The 18,629-nt window shown below is 36.4% G+C and overlaps 1 protein-coding gene and 1 pseudogene across 2 annotated transcripts; one reads left to right on the plus strand and one right to left on the minus strand.

Annotated features, from left to right (window-relative positions):
* The first annotated feature begins 6,638 nt into the window (after positions 1-6,638).
* Positions 6,639-11,467, plus strand: LOC132040571 (uncharacterized). Of its 2 annotated transcripts, XM_059431221.1 has the most exons (5): positions 6,639-6,823; positions 9,447-9,535; positions 9,702-9,718; positions 9,762-9,799; positions 11,023-11,467. In XM_059431221.1, exons 1-5 carry the CDS (start codon positions 6,814-6,816, stop codon positions 11,133-11,135), a joined length of 267 nt encoding a protein of 88 aa, XP_059287204.1. In that variant the 5' UTR covers positions 6,639-6,813; the 3' UTR covers positions 11,136-11,467. The 2 variants fall into 2 exon arrangements, with proteins under 2 accessions (XP_059287204.1, XP_059287203.1); XM_059431220.1 differs by having other exon boundaries at positions 6,681-6,823; positions 9,702-9,799; positions 11,033-11,467.
* Positions 11,468-11,688: 221 nt separating this feature from the next.
* Positions 11,689-14,276, minus strand: LOC132039446 (tRNase Z TRZ3, mitochondrial-like; annotated as a pseudogene).
* Positions 14,277-18,629: the final 4,353 nt, after the last annotated feature.

Below are 18,629 nucleotides of genomic sequence, written 5' to 3' on the forward strand. Positions count from 1 at the left end.
TGGAGATAGCATAAGATAAGAGAGATCAACCTGTACCTCTGAATGCCTCTTAAGGCAGATGTCATGCATGCTTGCCTTTTTAAGAAAAGATATTTTCATACATATATATATAAAATACCGTACCCGACCATATAGGCTCGGTGTTATCATCATCATAACGTACCCGACCTTTTCAGGACTCGGTGTTTAACGTACCCGGCCCTTACGGGACTCGGTGTGAAACATACTCGGCCCTTTCGGGACTCAGTGTGAAACATACCCGGCCCTTTCAGGACTAAGTGTGAAACATACTTGGCCCTTTCGGGACTCGGAGTGAAAACCCAACTGATAAGTGGTTACACAATAGGTACCGTACCCGGTCGACTATAACGCGACTCGGTGTGAGAAAATAGCTACATATATATATATAAGCATGCATGAGAGCCAAAATAAAAGCTATGACTCTATCGGAGTGACGTAAGGTCGGTAAATCTCCGATTGTCATTCTGGAACTATTATCATGGACATATCTCACCTTGAAGGAACAATAATCATAAGATGAGATCAACATTAATAATAAGATCAATAACCATAATATGAGATCAATGACCAATAATCACGAGATAAGGATCAACAATATCATAAGAACATCAAAAACATATGCTTCTAATATTTCTAAGAGAGGAATCATTATGGACATACTTTGTGTAAGCTCGAAGCAATGGAATCATGCCTTAGGAAAGAAAGGGATAGCCTTAATATACCTTGCTGCTTACTTAGCCAGTCAAAGTCTACCTTTCGAGCCTGCAAATCTACATCCAAGATGATTCATACAACAATTAGGCCATAAGAACACTTTCACACTCAAACTGTCACACCCTAACAATGGTAGGGCATGACGGGCACCCGACTCTCATCAGAGTTGAGCGAACCCTAAGACATTCGCTCTATCAAAACCTGTCATTTCAAAAACTTTTTAGAACATAAAACTTTTTCAAATATAAATCATTATCTTTATAACGATTATGAAAACTTTCAATCAAATAAGTACTTTAAACCAATTGAAATCATCTAAAATAAATACTCTTCTACAATCCACAAATGACTCAACTGACATCACTTTGTCGACATCTCAACAAACATACCATAGGACTTTGCTGAAGTCTCTAAGAAGTGGGCGAACATTATGAGTCGGGACGGGCCCCGACATACCCATAATCATACATATCTATACATGACTTAGCACGGACTCTAGAATGGCGGAACTTGCCAATCGGTGACGTCAAGCATCCTAGCTATACACTTAACCCGAACAATGCGGGGGTCACGTACATAAACGCAGCGTCCCCAGGCAAAAGGACGTCAGTGCGAACAATGTATTGAGTATGTAAGGTGGTAACAAATCATAATCATAATTTGACTTAGGAGAGAAGAAATCACAATCTAACTCAATGCCGACCTTATTTGGACGAAACATAAATGTGCACACGAAGTCTCAAACAATCTTTAAGTAAACAATGCAATACAACACACATGCCGCTTCCGACATGTTAATAGAATGGTCCCTTCGGACAGCCGCTTCCGGCTAGTATCACAATAGTCCCTTCGGACTGGCCGTTTCGGCATAATAATGATAGCCCGCCGGGTAGTGTTTCTGACTTAATAATGATAGCCCCTTCGGCCGGCTGCTTGCACTTAATAATGATGGCCCCTTGCGACCGCTTCCGGCTTAATATCACCATCATATCAACACAAACTCAATCCACAAATATCAATTTCAATTCATAGCATAAGTCACTAATCAATTCATCACAATCCAGTTATTAGCCTTAGTCTTTCATAAGAAGTTATCAAATTTGTATCTTACTAGACTTAGGAGGACATACTTCCAGGTTTGAGGGTAAAATTGTTATGAAATTCTTACTACTTATATTTTACTCAATTTCATCTTATTGCCCTACCCAAAGAATAAATGATCATATCAATACAAAGGGATGATGCTATGGAATGTAAACATAAATCATAAATGAAATGAAGTAGTAAAATCTCGCACCCCCTTCGGAATGGTTTTGAAAATCAAACTTTATGTTTCCTTTGGTATAAAACTCATTTCCTCGAAATCATTAGTAAAACCATATACACAACTCAACTTGGCACCTTATGGGTGTTCCTTTCGGAACGGAATAGGAGTATAATATCAATAAGCTATCACAAGGAACATTTAGACCTTATTCGTCTAAGAATGGAATCATATGGAGGACATATAGAACGAATAACAACAAGAATCATGCCAAAGGAAGAAAGGTTTGCCTTACATACCTTTGTCGCTTTCCAGCTAACCACAGTCCATCTTCGGGTCACGCTAATCTATCAACAATATCAATTTACCAACAATCAATCCAATATATATCCTTATAATCAATCCCTTAAACTTATCTATATTTCTAACGGAATTTTGACAGCATTTCCTTTATATTTGGCGGACAGCCCCAAAAATCCAATTCAGCTAAATTAATAACAACAAGAACCATCTCATATAAACCTCTTTAAACTCAAAGCATCAACTCCCAAGGATATACACCAAAACAGCCTGGTATACACTTTGTATACGATATCTTCATACACTTTATTCTCCCAAATTCAAGAATAGCAACTTATCAACAACATCAACAACAATATCAACAATCATTTTATATCAATATCCAACTAATTCTATCCAATTAATCATACCAAAACAACCCCCAAGTTATTTGAGATCCAAAAATGATAACCGAACTTTCAACGTCATTTTCTCTATTCTAACCCGTCAAATCTATCAATGATCATGGTAAGTACATCATTAACATCTTAAACATACCTTATGTGAGCAGCCACCATGAAATCAACATCCCCCAAGTTCAACTTTAAGCTTAAAACGACGGCAACAACTTGTACTACACTTTACTCTTCACGGGCCTCGAAATTCGGGACCTCAAACTTGCTCGATTCTCCACTTCCTCTCTCTATAACTCTCCTCTCTCTCTCTAAAATTTTGTGGACTGATTGATGTGTAAATGAATGAATTTGTATGAATTTAGCCCTTATATATGGGTCTTGGGTCGGTTCCCACCGACCTTGAGTCGGGAGTTAGGCGAGCCAGCTGCTTGACTTACTTTACTTGTCTTAAAATGCTTATAACTTTTTATCCCTATGTAATGTGAAGTCCCACGACCTATGGTTGGATATATAATTCAATTATCTACAATTTTAAATATTTGAAGTTTTCCCAATTTCCAAATAATGATGGGGTTATGGCCTCCCGAAGTCAGATCACCCGAAAACGTAACTTAAAAACATCTTTTTGGAGGGCTTACACTTGGATTTGGCTCAAGGGTCCTTCTTGAGTTGTGTTTAACTTTACATATATTGTCCATATAACTTGTCATATGTCCTTTATAAAAAACCCATCATGTGGGCCCCACCTTAGCTTACGGTTACTAGGGCTATATATCTTTTAATGTATCATTCAATCATCTTTGTCACGAATTCCAAATATCATACTCATGCTATCCTCATGCTAATACAGTAGAATTTCATCCTTTATACTTGCAATATTTTCTCCTCCTTGAGCTCATATTAAGCCGTCTACAGCCTTAGTAACACGAAATTTTCTGGGGTGTAACACAAACTTAGCTAGTTGATAAGTTAACTGAATTCAAACAACATTTCCCCTATATTATCCACTCCAACCAATTCCAAAATAGCTCCCAAACATCAATAACAACATCAACAATAACATAATCAAGCTACTACATGAAAAACATATACAAACCTGTCCAAGACTTTCTTCGAAAATCAGCCCATAAGCCAACAACTTCAACAGATCAAACTACGAAATTTATACTATGTTTTCCTTCACTTTAAACCATTAAAATCCTTCAAAAATAACTCAATATCAAAGTCAAGATGAATAACATACCTTATACTTGAAGAACTTTAGCCACACCAACTTTCTTCAAGACCAAACTCACCACAACATCAAGTAGAAACAAGAACAATCACTTTTCATTAACTAGTTTAGTGTAATCTTGTTGAATTCTTGATCTAAGGGGCTATAAGTGTTTAAGAAATGTTTATGGAGGTTTCTAGAGCTCAAGGGAGTGTAGAATGATGATAAAATGGGGGGAATGGGGGGGGGGGTATTTATACCCCTTGAAAGTTGGTTCCACCGCTTTCCAAATGGGGCTCACAGAGAAGCCATCTGGCAGCCTATCTTGAAACGCCCATAAATTTCTACTTCGATGTTGTATCGACGAACGGTTTGTTGCATTGGAAACTAGACTCAATGACTTTTAGGTTACATAGGTATGCATTTCATAGTTCCTCATATTCTAGGAGATACAACTCCCTCAAGTTGGACCAGAATTTCCTGTCCAAAATTCTGTCAAGTTTTTCCAAAATTTTGACAAACTTAATTTCTTCGATTCGCTTTATCCTGAAACCTTTAGACACTTGCTTAACACTTGTTAAAAGTATTACTTAACCTTATAAGGGTTCCATGACCTCTTCGAGCTTACATTAGTTTACTTACGACGCAAATGACGAGAATTTTTTTGAGGTGTAACAATATCTCCTTCTGGTGGGATGATTGGACCGGTGTTGGTCCTCTAGCTCACTATGTTCAAGGCCAAAGAACCTCTAAAAACACTCTTGTCAAGAGCTTCGTCACCAATGGCCACTGGAACCACCATAAGCTAAGAAGGATTATGCCTCCTAACATCCTCAACATTATTCTGAATATTGATTTTAATAGTGAGAAGATGGATCAGCCAATTTGGACTCCTGATAGCAGTGGAAATTTCAATTGCAAATCTGCCTGGCATATTGTGAGACACAAGAAAGGTAATACCTTGACTGGTAAAAATATCTAGCACAAGATAATTCCTTTCAGAATTTGCTTCTTTATATTTAGGGCTTTGCAAAACAAAGTCCCTACTGATGTTTCTGTTAAAAAATTTGGAGCTATTATACCTTCTATTTGTAACTGTTGTACTAGTAATAACAAGGAGGAAAACACCATTCTTTTGTTTAGTGAAGGTCAGATTGCCAAACAGGTTTGGAATTTTTTCAGTAACTTATGTGGTATTAAACTGTCTAATGGACAGTTAAGACAACATACTATGCAAATATGGATCACTAAAGGACTTAATGATGTCCATAAATGTATCCTTCAATGTTTACCAACTTTTATTGTTTAGGAAATCTGGAAAAATAGATGCAAGGCCAGATTTGAAAACAAGAAAATGTCATCATGGTTCATAATTCGACAAGTAAACAAGTTGATTGCTATGATTATTAATGTCTAATTCCTTGGTGTTCGAATCCCTGCAAATTGGATTGATAAGATCAAATTGGTATAGAACCTGCAACCAGTGACTATTTATAAAGCAGTTCTTTGGCTGAAACCCGAGATGAATTGGTCTAAGCTTAATGTTGATGGTTTTAGCAAAGGTAATCCAAGATCAGTAGGAGAAGGAGGGATTGTTAGAGACCATGAAGGTCATATGGTCCAGCCTTATATAGAATTTTATGGCCAATGCACTAATAACCTTGCAGAAGCTAAAACCTTGATGAGAGGTATTAACATGTGCATTGATCATGGTCTTAATAATGTTGTGGTGGAATCAGATTCCCTTCTTATCATTAATATGTTAAAAGGGAATTTGAAACCACCCTGGCAAATCAACCATGTCATTAAACAAATTTGTAGAGCACAAGAAATACCAATTTCAAGTTTACTCATACTTTCAGAGAGGGAAACTCTATAGCAGATCTACTTGCCAATATTAGAGAAGAAATCAAAACCTCGACTATCTTCAACGAAGCTCTTTCTCTTCCTTCATAAGTTAGAGTTGCACTGAAGTTAGAACATGATGAAATTCCAAACTTCAGGTTCAGACTCAAGAGAAACAAGTTTATATACAATGACTGCTAACTATGCTACTTTTTTGGTTCCTATCTCTCTGTATATAGTAGTCATTTTTACCTGTAGATTGGCTACTCATAATCCTAACCGGTTTAAACAATTTTGTAACAAGGGGGATCTGTCCAACTTGCACTTTGTAACAGAGGCTAAGGTATAGGTCCTCCTCCATGTAATTATTATTTTTTGGTATATACAGGTTGGAGTCGTGCCTAACTCCTCCATCATAAGAATGAAATGTTGAAAAAATAAATAAATTAGATATTGCCTCATCTATGTATTTTCAACGAACTCTAACTATACCAATTAAACTTCTTCCTCTAGGTTCTTTGAATGTAATATATCATTGATAATTATTTGATGGCCAAATATGATTAAATGATCCAAATGGGTAAGTGATAGTAAATTTTATGTTTAGGCTGTTCCTGTACTTCTCCCCCTTTTTTCCCTAGAAATTCATGCTCGGGTCATTTGCACTTATGTCCCTATTTTGTGTTGATCTTTAATTTTTGTTCTTCAAAATCGAACTTATGCCTAAAAGGGCGTAAGTTACGCATCATAACATTTACAAGTTATTCCAGCGCCATTAAAGAACTTATGCCTCGTCTAGACATAAGTTGACAAAATTAAAGACCAGCCCATTTGAAGGACAAAAATTAAAGACCAGTCCATTTGAAGGAAAACCGTACAATCACTTCACAAAAGGGGCCTAATATCTTGTAACCCAAGTCCTTTTGGTCCAGCCCATCTAATTTCTTCCAAGTATTGGGCTTTCCAACTAAAGTCCAGCCCATAATTCTTCTTCGTCCGATCCACTATCAAATTTCCGGCGAGAGCAAAAGAAAGGTTACGACGATCAAAGGTCTCCGAGAATGAGTGCAGGTGAATTTACTCTTCTGTCCTTCTTCTTTACTTTTTATACTCTCAATTTATATACATACATGCATATATGTCACAATAGTACTTGTCCAATATATTAAAAATAGATGTCTACTCTTACATGTCCTGTTTCGAAAATTAAGAGATAATTTACTATTTCATACCTGTTTTACCCTTCTTATTAATTATTGGATTGGAAACGTCAAGAATTTGCTAGTGGCTGTACAATTTTTCAAGTTTGTTTGATTGATCTTAATTACTTAGATGATTTATAATAACTAGGGGTGATATTTAAGGGGTGTGCCTAGTCAAACATGAACAAGTAAAAATGGACTGAGGGAGTAGGTTTCTTTGATTGAAAATAAATCTTAAAGAAGCATAATTTTTTTTTTTTTTTTTGATGAGATACTTTGGATTATGGTTGTCTATGTAAATTTTGGCAAAGTATAGTCGGTCCCAAGCTCGAATAAAGTTGAGGGTTGCAAAAAGTTAAGGTTAAAAATATGAAGAAATAGATACAGATGATTTATGTAGTTATTTTGGGATTCGCATTGATGAAAATATTTGAGAAATGAATACAGAGGATTCATATAGCCAATCACAACTAGTTTGACATAGGTTGAGATTAAGAAGAAATCAATTTAATAGGTAATGTAGTTTAATAATTGTGCTTCTACCATTAGTTTGCTGACTCATAAGTGGATGTCAAGCTTTCTACTTCTCTTAGAGAGGGAGAAAGATGAATTTATAAACTGATATGATTAAAATAAATCAGAGTCACTGTTATTGCATTTTGTTAGATGGGTTTCTCTTCACTTTCGTCCTAGAGCTGAGTCACTTATTGAAATTCATGTCAAAGGGGATTAGATTATGTAATACGATTTAGGGTGTTTTTGGTGTAAAATACTCTACAATTTGGCGTAGACGACTTCCATCACTTATAGGGTGTGTTTGGTATGAAGGAAATTGTTTTCCTGGAAAATAAGTGGGGTTTTTTTTTTATACTTATTTTGAGGTGTTTGGTAAGTAAGTATAAAATATTATGTCAAAAACATTTGATAGTAATCTAGGCAAACACTATTGGTGTGGCGGCGGGTTTTGGGGGGGGGGGGGGGGGGGTGAGGGTGAAGGGTAGGAGTGTGGAGGATGGTGGGGATGGGCTCTATGGGGTTGAGGTAGGGTGTGTTGGAGGGTGTGGAGGAGACAATTAATGTGAAATGTCACTTATGGAACTTGTTTTCTGTACTTCCATTAGGGAAGTCATTTATCCTCATTTTTAAGGAACTTGGTTTCCTAGAGAAAATTATTTTCATAAATTTTGACCGACCAAACATGGGAAAATTGAAAAACATTTTCCGGAATTGCTCCATACCAAACACACCCATAGGTGTGGGTTGTTTTTCCTTCCATATATCTACAATTTACTCCATATCACTTGCATTAGCAGTACTTAGGCAATATCGTCAACTTCTAATGCTCAAATATATTACCACGACACTATTTCTCTCACTCTATCCTCCTCTTATGCAATTGCCATATATCACATACTTTTTAGGCTACTTTTTAATCTACCAACACTAAAATGATCCTAGAAAATGTAAGTCAAAACATTTTCCATGTAAAACATTTTTCTCCATTCAAACCACACTCTGATATTCTGCCTTTTCATTCTTCTTGGGTTCTTTGTGTATCCTTCGGAAAGCTTGGATAAATCATAGTGCAAATGTGCTGGATAAGTTTGATTTATATAACCGATTGATATCCGGAGTAAGTTGGCGATACATTTTCAGTGTTTGCTTGATTTAAAATGGAAGGATTGTATTACAGTGACGAAGCCAAGAATTTTGCTAAGAGTGTCAAGAATCAAGATCTAAAAAATATGTATAAAAGTATATAAGCAAGTTTTACATACTTTGTATAATTTTATAAATGCACAATATAATTCTTTTTTTCCGATGAATGTTGTTCATGAATCAAGATTTAATTAACAATTTTGTATAGAAAGTAAGTTTTTGACCTATATACTTGGTATAATTTTATGTATACACAGTATAATTTTCCGACGCAGGGTGTTCAATTGACCATCCTCCACTATATGTTGCTATGCCACTGAACCTATATGGGTGACGTGAGAGTTTTTGTTTGAGCTTTGTGATTTTACTTTGTATAACTTTAATCTCATGAAACAATTTGAACAAGGTAATTAGAATATTTAGGCAAATGGTTAGCCAGTAACATCTAGTAGATGATTGTCAAATATTTACCCACAAAAGGTTAATTTTCGTGTCTCTCCAATGCCACTAGAATAGAGCTTGGAATTCATGGGTATCAGCATTATGTGGTCTTATTTGTACTTTTATGATCATAACCGTAACTAATTGTTTCCTCACTTAGTGTTTGATTTGATGTAAGTGCCTAAGTGGGGGATCTTGTACTTTGTGACGGATTGCTTACCTTTACTCTCACATGCTATTTATAGAATTGCGGAAATTAAAGTATTGACAAAAGGAACAGTTAATTTGTCTTTGTCCTTTCTCTTCACCCTCTGTTTCTTTCTCTCTCATCTTCTCTTTTTCCGGATTACCTATTTCCGTCACTCTTATTATAATAAGTTTGTCTTCTATAGGTGGAGCATTTGGTGGAAATAGAGGACTGAGACCAGTGCCACCTGAAAAAGGAGTTTTTCCTCTGGACCATATGCATTTATGTGACCTGGTATAATCCTTTCAAACATCTCATAATTTATTGGTTTTGGTATTGCCTTCTATTTTTCCCTCCTTTTTATATAAAAGTATAGTAGAAGGTTGTTGATAGAGCATAATTTATCCTCTGCGTGGTTCATTCATTCTTGTTACTTATTATTCTATTTGGTTTGTTTTAGGAGAAGAAAGAGTACCTCAATTGTCTTAAATTCTCTGGGCATAAATCTGACAATTGTAGACACCTCTCTAAAAAGTACCTGGTGTGCCGTATGGAGAAGTAAGTTTGGTTTGGAAAACGCTTACATTGCTTTTTTTAAAGTATGTGAAGTATATTTAAGCATACAGCTTCCTATAGTCAACAAAGTACATGTTTTCTTGCCATACAGTATATTGAACCGTGTATTTTGCCCGTGAGTTCATACAACTGGCAAGAATGAGAGTTCTGCACAAGGCTTACATCTTAATTCTTTTTTACTTTTACACTATTTTCAATTTAAGTTCATCTCTACATTTTCAATGTGTTCGAATTTGTAAAGAATATGCCTATAAGCTTCTATATTTCCTATTAGTGTTATGCCCCCCACAGAAAAAAAAGAAAAAAACAAGATGATTGAGTCCCTTGTGGAGGATGATGGCAGATTATTTGATGCAAATTCATAATTTATTCTGGTTTTCGGCATGCTTTCCGTCAAATATCTCAAGAAAGCATGAACAAATGCAATGTTGTTGATTTTGATGTCTTGTAAGTAATCCACTGCCTATTAGAGAAAGGATAAAAAGGCCAGTTGCCGTTTGCTTGGGTCGCATTTTTCCCAAGTTTTGGTATAACAGCATCAATTGTTCCTAGAAAAGCCAAAAAGATGCTAGCATATGGAAAGAAATGCAGAAAGTAGAAGCAAAGGGTTTGGCACTCTCTTCTTTGACAAGGGAAATACAGAAACATAAAATATAATTGCTTTGATCTAAGAGCAATTAGTTAATACAGAACCAAACCTATGAAACTATCTAGGGAAGGGACAGGAAGAATAGCATTCAAGAAAGAGATTCCCATTTTTTGCTGGATTGCACCTTTGTTGGGACCCAAGCAGCATATTTAAGAAAATGGGATTACTTCCCAAACAAAATGAAAAGAGATCTCATAGAAATCTAATTTTGATTTCCTGCATTTGTGAAGATAGGATAAAAAACTTCCTCATTCTTTTTCATTTTGCCTTTTTCCTATATATGTTTCTCTGGAAACTTTTATCTCAACCAAGCTTCGCATCTTTTAGGGAAATAGAGCTAAGTTGTCTAAATATAACTTCAATTCCTACAGTATATTGGTGTTTATGGTAAGTAAATACACAGTGTATACCTTCTGGCGAAATGGTTTCATCAAATTTGTCTTTCATATCTCCTTGTATTAGTTTATCTCCCACTTGTGCCCATAAATTTCCCGTCTACAACAACTTATCACCCTGTGTAGGAATTTAGGCAGTAAGAAATTTTTTATCTTATGAGCGTTTTGCAGGAACCTGATGGCAAAACAAGACATGTCGGAACTTGGCTTTGGCAAGAACTATGATGCAGAAACTTCTTCAGAGGAAAGGACCAACGGAACAATAGAAAAATAAAGAATGAAGAAGATCGTTAAATTTTGTTATTTTCTGGGATCCTTTTGAGAAGCCTGGGTGGAAAGTTATACATACAAGCTTCACTATTTTGATGTGACAACTTTCATAGTTGCTTATAGGAGGTCTTTTCATAAATGTAAAGTTTTTTAACTCCCAAATCCCAACTTGGCTTCTGCATAACCTTCATTTTTTCAGCCTCCTTTTTTCCCTTTCTTGTGAATGAATTGTGTATCCTGAAAGCAAAAGTGTATGGATAAGATACGGAAATGCTATGATAGATTAAAGATTGGACAGAAGTCCTATGCTATGTATAGTAAATTAAGTGTTCATTATATGTTTCGTTCATATCTCTTTTATTTCTGCAGCGCCTTGCATTCTTTCCTTCTCTAAATCAACATGGAATATTGGGAAGTTCCAACAGCACTAGCGGAAGCAGCTGTACGTTTGTAAAACAGATCCTGCTAAATTTAGCTTTTGAGAAAGCAATTTTGAGTTTGATTGAGGGTATTTAGTCGTACTCGCTTTTCATTTTGATCATCAATATCTAACTAAAGTATTTTTAAGATATTAAAAGGTCTGATTGAAATGTTTAGATCAAGGGATGTTGCTTATGTACGAGATAATTGTACAAGATTAAAGAATCACTATCCAGCTATCAAAGGGTGTTGCTTATGTCATTCTACCTCTCTCTAAAAACCAAAAGAATTAAACACAAGTTTCATTAACTTCATAAATAAACAAAATTTTGAGTACCATAACCAACAAAGGAAGTTAATTAAATTATACTAGATAAATTTACAAGTCTATGAGGGCGCTCATATAAATGCTTAAAAAAAGGGTTGCATAAATAGTGTCATTTAATAAGCTTCTGTAGCAGCATTGACATCATCAGCTTCATTGACAGCCATTTCATCAGGAAATAGGAGCTTAATATATGGAAGAACACTTGGAAGCATGGGCAGATCAGCTAACACTCATCAGATCAAAAGCAATGCATGCTTTGTGCATATATGTTTCATTAAATACTGGAAATTTAGGGCATCTTTAGCTGAAGTGAGTGAGGATGACGCGAAATGCTCCAGCAGCATCCCCTGCCTCAACAGCTTCTTGCATTGTGCTATGATTTTTTGCTATAGCCTCTTCCACCATGCCATCTTCAAAGGTAGCCTGTGGTTAAATGACACACAATAAATATCAAAATGGACAATTGATTTGGGATAGAAGAACAGGACTCGGCGGAAGATATTTCAATGACTTTTAGAAACATGCTTCATGTATGAGAACCGTTGCTCCACGAGAGGCTTCAACCACTTCTGGACAAGGCCTAGTGTCACCAGAGTAAACAAATTTCCAACCTGGTATTTTCTTCCCAAAACATTAGGACGATCCCATAAGCTTGTGGACAATGAATAACGGGAACACTATTTAATGCCCTCAATCCTACTTTTCCAAGCATGTTTTTTAGCCTGCTCGCAGTCCCATTAGCATCATTGTCTTCATTTGACTCGAAAGCCTCCCATGAAGATTTTGCGGTATCCCTACAATCAAGGAACTGCATATCTAGATCCTCGAGCGATTGTTAAGAAATGTCTCAAGTTGCTGAGTACCTACGACAACTAAACGTTCGTGGGGAGTTTCACCGAGCAAATCACGTCTCCAAGCAAGAATTCTTGAAAGACCCGCATGATGATCTGCATGATTATGTGAAATCCAGATACATCTTAAACCCTTCACAGCTTCATCAGCACCTTCAACACCAACTCTGTTTTGAAAAGAGCACATTATATCAGTTTAGGCAAAATACTATATGCTTATGATAGGCTCTTATATTAATGAACTCCCACTTCACCTTCTTTTTAGTTGTCCCAGTGTTCCTTCACCACAATCTAACAGAATACTTCCCTTTGAGAAAAGATTAATAAATATAGAACTAACATTTCGGTATTTTGAAAGCTGCGATGAACCAGTTCCGAGAAGAACAATCTCGATATCCTCTCTTGATATACCTTTCAGACAACTAGGTAATCCAGTTTCATGCAACAATGGCTCTTCAATTGGTCCCACGCAATAGCTGGGTAATATGTTCAGAGGCACTTATAATTTCTGGAATTCCCGAAGTTAACTCATGTAAGATTTCTGTCCGACATATAGTAGCAGGAACACCAGAATTGTCTAATCCATGATCTTTGTATGGAAGAAGATGGAGCTGTTCCAGAAAACAAAGTTCATTATAAGAAAACAAAGCATCAAAGTGAATAACTTGCATAAGATAGATGACAGTGGATTTTATGGAAAATATATCTGTATATGTACATTCCAAAGCAAATCAAGTTAAAATTGGTATGTACTTTCTTAAGTCCTTTTTTCTTTTGATAGGCAAGTTTTTTTTTTTTTTTACTGACATAGAAGCAGCAATTATTGCAGGTTGTAATTTCAGGTCAAAACCATTTCAACCAAACTAAATCGATTCTCTCACCTTGAGGAGGTCCTCCGGATAAATGATCTGACACGAAGTTGGAAGAGACAACTGAAAAGAAAAATTTTAAAATAGCTGCTCGATTAGGCCAACAAACCCACGGTCAAGTCATTGTCAGCAGTAAAATATATTGCTCATCCAAACAGAATTTCAGTAAGGTATACCTCCCTCGGGAACTTTGAGACTGATGGTAAGCTCTTCAATTGCTGAAGAGACCAAAAACCAGGAGCAGGAAAGAATTTAGGGCACATGTAGTTAAGTCTTGCAGCAATTCTTGAACTGGATTTCAGAATTGGAATCTCAATATTCTTCCTACAGATGACCCACAAGAATAATAAACATATATAACTCTATAAACAGGAAACATAAATTAGAAGAGAAAGCTAGTTATGCAGTTAAAAAGAAGAGAAACATTATAAGGTACTTGCAGCTCGTGTCTTGCCATTATATGCTGGGCTTCACCAAATCTGGCCATCCACTGCTCATACGCAGTTGTATTTGTTATTGACGCGGGCTAGTATCAAACAATTTACTTTTTTGCACATTTCAACGGGTTGTTCCGATGAATTCGAGTAATATGGAGTAAGAGACTGTAAGGATGACAACTCCTGCATATGAGAGAGTGTTCGACAGTCAACAAGGAGCACAATGTTGGACATGACCATGTGATAATGCAAAGAATAAACAAATTATCATATCTCCTCTTCAATTTTGTATTAAAGGCTGATTTTTTTTTTTTTTAATTGTAATAGCCATTTTAATGGCTCATTAAGTTATCTTAATATAACTGAGTTAATGGCTTATTAATCCTCTTTGACCCTTTCTAGATTTTCAGCCTATATAAAATTACCTTCTTGGTGAATTACATACACACCAAAACATGTTCTGCTTCTCTTTCTCTTAAGTTACTTGTGGGCAATTGTTTTGAGCTCGAACTCCAAACTTCCGTACTAGTACAAGTGTTTAAGTCTTTGTGGAACCTTGAGGAGCGGACGGGTACAACGATTTGCCGGAGTCGGTAGAAATCGCTGAAATTGTTGGAAATACTAACAATAACAATGAGACTGTTCTGCTCTTAATGATTCTATAGCCTTAAGGTGGTCTATTTGAGATAGACTTGATGGAATCACCTACATGACTGTAAAGGTGTGGCCGCCTTTTATGAAAAACTTGGGCTGTTTTCTAGAGCATTCATGAGACCCGAGGTTTAGTGCATGACCATAAAAGCACATTGTTAGTATCACGGAGTTTGCTTAAAATTAAGGATATAATATGTGTTGTGGGGGTCTCAACTTATGTCCATTCAATTCAAGAGTACTTCACTTTGTGGATATTAGTTGTTGCGTCATTTCACTACATGTTAATTCAAATCGAAAGATATTAACACTTAAGTACATGTTCCTTACCTTTGCCCAGAATTGTTCTTACTCTTTATCTTTGCAATAGTGGGGGATTGTTGGACATAACCATGTGATAATGCAAAGAATTAACAAATTATCATATCTCCTCTTCAATTTTGTATTAAAGGCTGATTTTTTATTTATTTTAATAGCCATGTTAATGGCTTATTAAGTTCTCTTAATAGTACCGAGTTAATGGCTTATTAATCTCTTTGACCGCCAAGATTTTTAACCTATATAAAATTACCTTGGTGATTTTACACACCAAAACATATGTTCTTCTCTTTCTTAAGTTAAGGCAATTGTTTTGAGCAAACTCCAAACTTTCTAGTGCACGTGTTTGGGGTCTTTGTACATACGACACCGAAATCAAAACATATTGTACGCGACGATAATCCGATAAGTTGATTCTATCCTTTTATTCATTCTACTAATTAATATTGTTAGTATTTCCAACACAATTCCAAGAGGTGAACAAGGGCAATTGTTTTAAACTTGAAAAGAATCCTAAACAAAGCTCGATAACTTCAAGTGTGATAACTATTCCAAGATAAACTTTGAAAAGAATCTGCTAACATTTTTCAATGATGTTTGGTGCATGAGTTAGTCGACGCAAGTTCAAAAAAATTATGTTGAGGATAAAAGGGATTGATTTTATTAATAAAAATGGTTACAAGAATCTATAAATAATATTAGTAAGTGGAGGAAGATTTGGAGGGTGAATGAATCAAAGAAGCATGAGTTTCGTCAAAAGTCGGCAAGTTGGGAATACGATAACTTGTACTTTTGGGTGAGATTAGGAGTGCTCCACATGCTAAGCAAGTAATGATATAAAGTATTTGGATTGTATAATGGTCTCTTGTTAAGTTTGGAAGTCAAACGGGTTGTAATACGAAAGTCGACAAAGAGCGTCGCAAGTTAAGTTTGTAAATTTCACTGAAATTTGGGTCAGATGTCTCGGAGCTTTTCTCTCAATCTACTTGGAGTTACGGGGTGATCCACCTACCAAATCGAAGGTCTATGAGTCTAGTTTCCATAACATTTTACCGTTCGTCGATACAACATCGGAGTAGAGAGATATTCGAGTTTCCGTCCAGGGACATAAACTGTCACGGGAACAGTGCTTGTCGGTGGCTTTAAATTGCCCAAGTATATATAGGCCTTTGGACGAATTTTTCTTCCATTATCTCACCATCCCCAACCTAGAAAACCCTCAAACCCTCTCCAATTAATCCTCCATCAATCTCAATCCAAACCAAGAGCAAATATATCAACTTTAACATGAAGAACAACATGGCAACTTCGAAATTGTGATTTCTTCACTATTTCACCTTTCGGAGGAAAACCTTGCTTTGAAGTAACTTGGGGTTTGAAGTGATTTTCATGATCTAAGGTATATTTTAACTTCCTTTTGATCTCTTTGAACTTCTACAAGTAATTGATCATAGAAATTGGTGAAAACCCCATAGAAGAAGCTCTTCTATATTTTTATGAAACTTTCATGAACTTAGCTTAATTGTTGGGCTGTTTTATATGGTTTTGTTGTGTTTTTTGGAGTTATGGTGATATGGATGGGATCATATTGAAGAGGAGAAGTAGAAAAGTAGAATTTGGTAGCGTTTTACGGGAAAATTTTGCTACAAAAAGGGCCTATAAATTCATGCCCATGAGTTGCTCGATTAAATGTCTAAATGAAGATTTCTATAGGCTATGACCTTGGTTTTGATCTTGAATAGTCCGTATTATGTAGGAAATCGTTCGTAAGGCGTTCGAGGACTCGGGAAACATATATAACTCCATCGATGAGGTATGTAGGGATTTCTCTTCTTTTCTTGGCATGACTAGAATTCAAATGAGCTTTCATTGAAACGTTATTTTCGTTAACTTGTGTCGACCACGTTCAATAATGATCGAGCTAATCTCTACTTCATATATGACTTGTGTCAAAGTACTTTCTATGGTTCCACATCTCTTTTGGTTAACGATTGAACGACCTTCCGTTAACTTGTATCAACCACATTCCGAAATAGTTAAGATCATCTCTTCTTATGAATAGCTTATATTGGAATACTTTCCCGCAATACGTATCTATTGTTTGTCAATTGAAGAATGATGTTCATTATGGCACTCTTCACGTCCAAGTTGAGGCAGTTGTATTTCCAATCATTTGAGTTGATCTTTACCTCACGTGTAATCCGTATCAAGTATATTTCATATTCTTTACATTTATGGTCTTCTTGATTGAAAGCTAAAGAACGTAGCAACAATAATGAAAATCGGAGGGTAACGACGACAGGTCACTCCGACTCTTTCCATGATATTTCTTCTGAGGTCAGTCTTGCATTGCACTTATATATATGTATTTATTTTCATTACCGAGCCGCGCTATAGTCGGCCGGGTAGGCACTTATATGTGCACCTAGACATGTTTCTTTCTTTACCGAGCCGTGTTGTAGGCGGCCGGGTAGGCACGTAACTGTGCACCTAGATGTATTTCTTTCTTTACCGAGCCATGTTGTAGGCGGCCGGGTAGGCACGTAGCTGTGCATTGCCACTGATCAATTAGGCAGAGATGATGTTATGCTGATGAGCTCACCCTTTACGAGAGGGATTTATTATTGTTATATGATATGATATATGCCTCCACAGTGAGGAATGATTTTACGGGCATGTATTTACATTTATGTCATGATTATGGTCGCCCTCAGTGGCCTCGTTCAGAGTTTCAGGTTGTCTCTAGATCTCTTTCCATGATTATCCGTATCTCTTATGCTTATGTTATGTTTACGCTTACCGCCTTACATACTCGGTACATATTTCGTACTGACGCATTTTGTGCGCTGTGATCATGCCCACAGGTACGGTAGACAGATTGGTGTACCTTTCTCAGTAGGATACCAGAGTTCAGCAGGGATGTTCGCACTCCATTCTCTGGAGTTGCTGGTCAGAGTCATCAAATAGAATGCATGCATGTATATATATATATATATATATATATATATATATATATATATATATATATATATATATATATATATATATATATATATATATAGTATGGCTATAGCTACGTCGGGGCCACTGTGCCGACCAGTTGATGCATATTAATGCTCTTAGAGGCTTACAGACTACCAGTCACTGAACATGTATTGTGTTTGGCCTTTCCGGCCTTCTGACTAGTTGTCTTTCTTGGTTGTGGCCTTGTCGGCCCTAGTTATGCATATATGTGTTGTTGGGCCTTTTTCGCTTGCAGGTTGTTATGATATACTTCTTACAATTGTTATTCAGCGGCCTTGTCGGCCTATGATTCACGTTACAGAGTTCAGATATCACAGTTGGTTCGCTCGGTCCTTCGGGTGCCGGGTGCCGGCCACACCCCCCCAAGGTTGGGGTGTGACAAACTTGGTATCAGAGCAGGTCTGTCCTAGGGATGTCTGTAAGCCGTGTCTAGTAGAGTCTTGATTATGAATGTGTAGCGCGCCACATTTATAATCAGGAGGCTACAGGGCATTTAGGTTGTTACCTTTCTTGAAATCTAGATCATGCGGTTAGAGCGGAGTCATAAGAGAAACTGAACAATGACGCCGAAAAAGGTATTAGTCGCTTTCCATCCTCTAA

The sequence above is a fragment of the Lycium ferocissimum genome, chromosome 12, assembly GCF_029784015.1.
Source record: "Lycium ferocissimum isolate CSIRO_LF1 chromosome 12, AGI_CSIRO_Lferr_CH_V1, whole genome shotgun sequence".
NCBI classification, from domain to species: Eukaryota; Viridiplantae; Streptophyta; class Magnoliopsida; order Solanales; family Solanaceae; genus Lycium; species Lycium ferocissimum.

Coding starts and splice junctions, on each gene's coding strand:
- LOC132040571 (XM_059431220.1), top strand. Junction 9,536..9,701: donor ATATGCATTTATGTGACCTG/GTATAATCCTTT, acceptor GGTTTGTTTTAG/GAGAAGAAAGAGTACCTCAA. Junction 9,800..11,032: donor CTGGTGTGCCGTATGGAGAA/GTAAGTTTGGTT, acceptor AGCGTTTTGCAG/GAACCTGATGGCAAAACAAG.